This window comes from Lactuca virosa, chromosome 5 (genome assembly GCF_052849685.1).
Source record: "Lactuca virosa cultivar CGN04683 chromosome 5, Lactuca_virosa_CGN04683_v6, whole genome shotgun sequence".
Lineage (NCBI taxonomy): Eukaryota > Viridiplantae > Streptophyta > Magnoliopsida > Asterales > Asteraceae > Lactuca > Lactuca virosa.
Genome location: NC_136430.1, coordinates 414,030,988 through 414,035,158, shown reverse-complemented (window position 1 = coordinate 414,035,158; position 4,171 = coordinate 414,030,988). Strand labels below are relative to the sequence as shown.

Here is a 4,171-nt window from a genome sequence, read left to right as displayed (position 1 = left end):
GAGGAGCAATTACATTTCAAAAAAAAATCCAACTATATGACTCATGCGATCTTAATCAAGGTTAACATATATGAAAAACCAAATTAAATGCTTCTATATGATGCTATTACAATAAACAAAGGCTTCAAAATGCTCCTTTGTGATTTTGCAAACAATATTATATACATACAAAATTTCAGTTTTTTGATATTTTTAACAATATGATAGACCCCAGTTGCCATTTGTTCTGGATCCGTCACTAGTTGTCCCTATAGTATGATAAAGGCCAAGTGTGAATATCTATCAATTTGTCATTGAACCAACATGAAAAAGATAAATCACAATATATTTAAAACAAAGAAGATGATAACTTTATTTGAATTTAAAGCAACACTTATAGATTCCCACAACTTATGTATCTTTAAAAATTAAAGTAGTTACTTATGACCAAAAAATAATTTTTTTGATATCGACATATTGTTATGATATAAACATGATAAACCTAATGTGACATACCAAAAAATATAAAAGAAGATGCTTTGTTATTTATTTATTTTTTTATAACGACGGGTTAGTATATGCATGAGATAGAACCCAGACATTCTTGTAGTAATTATTTGTTAGACACGTTGTTAACCAAATGTGTTAACCCAAACTTATTAGTATATGCTTTGTTACCTATTGAGCCGCAATCAACACAATAACATATGATGCTGATAATAGCTAAATTCGTAATGTAAAAAGTAGGACTGTAATGAAAATAATTGTTTTTTAAAGACTAATTATGCTCAAAACAAAATCTTGAAAAGAAAAGTGTAATTCACTCAAAGTAGCAAATAGAAAAAGTTGGCATGGGAACAGTCCACGAAGCAGCATTGAGCATTGACCCCCCCAATCTCATTATCAATAATGGCTGAGCTGTTCATACCTTGAAAAATTCCTACTTTCATCGTCTTCTTCAACCCCCCTCCAGACCCTTTCCTTTATTGTTCCCTTTCCATTCGCCACTCTAATCATCTAATAATCTTCTTTCTTTTTTAGCGAAAGTTTTCGACAAATTTCTTTTCGTAGAACACACAATCTCTGGTAACTGATCAAACAAGAGTTACAAGATCCGATTGAATCAAGGTAGTTATTTTAGAGCCACTTCATACCTTTTATTTTCGTTTTTCAACAGCAATTTGTTCTAATTTCTGATACCCGTTTGGATAATTTGTTCTAATCAGATATTGGAACACGCTTAAGTTCGATTAGATGGGTAATTGCTGTGCTGTACCCTCCACCAGCGATACTGAGTTCGAGAAGAAAAAGGGGAAGAACAAACCGAACCCATTTTCTTTAGACTATGGTGGTTCGATTCCGACTGGGAATGGATACAAATCGTACGTGTTAGAAAACCCAACTGGACATGAGATTGAGGAAACTTATGTTCTTGGTAAGGAATTGGGCAGAGGAGAATTTGGCATTACTTATATGTGTACAGATAAGTCAACTGGTGAAATTTTTGCTTGTAAATCGATATCCAAAAAGAAGTTGAGGACTAGGGTTGATATCGAGGATGTTAGGAGAGAAGTTGAGATCATGAAGCATATGCCTACTCACCCTAATATCGTCACCTTGAAGGACACATACGAAGATGATAGTGCTGTTCATTTGGTCATGGAGTTGTGCGAGGGAGGAGAATTATTCGATCGGATTGTTGCCAGAGGACACTACACCGAGAGAGCCGCCGCCGGCGTCACACGCACCATCGTTGAAGTTATTCAGGTGAAAATTAATCTATTTTTTAATCTTTTTCTTGATTTCCCGAAACAGAAAGATTTCTTGCTATTGATTCTTCTTTTTCTATATCATTTCAGATGTGCCACAAGCATGGTGTTATGCATCGTGATCTTAAACCCGAAAACTTTTTGTTTGCAAACAAGAAAGAAACAGCAGCTTTAAAAGCTATCGATTTTGGGTTATCCGTTTTCTTCAAACCAGGTAATAATAATAATAATAATCACATATAACGACATTATTCATATGACAATTTTCTATGTATAAACATCATAAAGGTCTTTTAACTTATTGCAGGCGAGAGGTTTAACGAAATCGTAGGCAGTCCATACTACATGGCTCCTGAGGTCCTTAAAAGAAACTATGGCCCAGAAGTTGACGTATGGAGTGCAGGGGTAATCTTGTACATATTGCTTTGTGGAGTCCCTCCATTTTGGGCAGGTTAGTTTTATTAAATAAATTAAATATTAAACATGCACTTAAACAAAAAAGTTGTTTTTTATACAAAATATGCTACAAAGTTTCATTTTAGGACCAAAAGATGCAATATTTTACTAGAAACAACATGTTTAACTAATTGAAACACAGTTGCATAATTCATGTAAGTTGTTACAATGTTACATATTGTAAAGTAGGGTTTGTTTGATTACAGAAACTGAGCAAGGAGTTGCACAAGCAATTATTCGATCAGTTGTAGATTTTAAAAGGGATCCATGGCCAAAGGTATCTGATGCAGCTAAAGATCTTGTCAAAAAGATGCTAAATCCTGACCCTAAATTGCGTCTTACTGCTCAAGAAGTTCTTGGTAATGTCAAAATCCTTACTTTTCCATGATCATATATTCATATTCTCTTTTTCTTTTTCCATGTGTTGTATAAAGGCTATATGCTATTTTTTGTATTTAACCAACCTTTCTGTCTTCTCAACTTATTTCAGATCATACATGGATACAAAACGCTAAAAAGGCTCCAAATGTTAACTTAGGTGAAACTGTTAAAGCAAGACTCAAGCAATTCTCTGTAATGAACAAACTCAAGAAGAGAGCTTTAAGGGTATGCAATAATTCGTTATCTTGTGGCCTTTTTGTTTTTATTTGGAGTGTCTTTATACTGAATTCTCCTCTAAATTATAGGTAATTGCTGAGCATTTATCTGCTGAGGAAGTGGCGGGAATTAAGCAAGGATTTGATTTAATGGATACAAGTAAGCAAGGGAAGATAAACATTGCTGAGTTAAAAGCAGGATTACAAAAGCTTGGCCAACAGATCCCAGATGCAGATCTTCAGATACTTATGGATGCTGTAAGTATTACATTTTACTAAATATAATAATAAGTTGAATAAATATAGGGATTAATGTAAGATATTGATGCAGGGAGATGTTGACAAAGATGGGTTCTTGAACTATGGAGAATTCGTTGCAATTTCTGTTCATTTAAGAAAAATGGGGAACGATGATCATCTTAAAGATGCTTTTGCATTCTTTGATCAAAATAAAAGCGGATACATAGAGATTGATGAGCTTCGGGAAGCCTTATCTGATGAACTTGAAACCAACAATGAAGAAGTCGTTGCTGCCATTCTTCACGATGTAGACACAGACAAGGTTTGTCTAATTCACTCTGTATTAAGTCATTCTTTTTCTAACTGTGGTATCAAACAGTCTGTATCTGACCGAGTCATTCCAAAAAAAAAAAAAAAAAACAAACAAATAGCATCTCCTTAAACGTTGTCTTAATGGTTGCAGGATGGAAAAATAAGTTTTGAGGAGTTTACAGCAATGATGAAGGCAGGAACAGATTGGAGGAAAGCATCAAGACAGTATTCACGCGAGCGTTACAATAATCTTAGCTTGAAGTTATTCAGAGACGGATCGATTAGGGAAAAGTAAACACTAAACACACAATTATGGTAAAGAAAAAAGGATTATTGTTCTAATTTCTGGGGATTTTCGATTCATTTCATTTTTATATGTGAGAAAAACACACACTATCTCTTTTCCGGGGGTAGGCTAAGTTTCCGAGGTGTTTATTATGTTCTTTTTTTTTTCGTTAAAAGTTTGTAAGAAGGGTTTTCTTGGGTTGTTTATGGGTGTAAATATGTATCTTGTTGGCAAATCTTGCTTATGTAATTGTTCAAAGTACAAAAAGTTGGAGTTCTTAAGTATAAATATCATGATATCGAGGTTTTTTTAAGGTTTGTTTTGTTCATGTCAAGTGTATTGTTCGAGTTTGCCACTTGATTTAACATGTAATTTTGAGTTGTTATTTCATTTTCTAAAACTTTTGGTCTTGTAAGTTGATTGCCTTTATAAAAGTACACTATATACTTTCTGTAAGGATTAAATGCAAGGTTCTATACGGCTGGCGTGGCAGCAAGGCCAAGTCTCAAGCTTTACCATAGATTTTTTCAATG

The 4,171-nt window shown here is 33.9% G+C and overlaps 1 protein-coding gene across 1 annotated transcript; it reads left to right on the top strand.

Annotated features, from left to right (window-relative positions):
• Positions 1-865: 865 nt before the first annotated feature.
• On the top strand, positions 866-3,951 carry LOC145112018 (calcium-dependent protein kinase 7-like). Its single transcript, XM_079048232.1, has 9 exons — positions 866-1,107; positions 1,206-1,746; positions 1,839-1,962; positions 2,056-2,199; positions 2,411-2,563; positions 2,695-2,810; positions 2,891-3,058; positions 3,132-3,362; positions 3,504-3,951. The coding sequence occupies exons 2-9, from the start codon at positions 1,234-1,236 to the stop codon at positions 3,645-3,647; spliced, it is 1,593 nt and encodes a 530-aa protein (XP_078904358.1). The 5' UTR covers positions 866-1,107; positions 1,206-1,233; the 3' UTR covers positions 3,648-3,951.
• Positions 3,952-4,171: the final 220 nt, after the last annotated feature.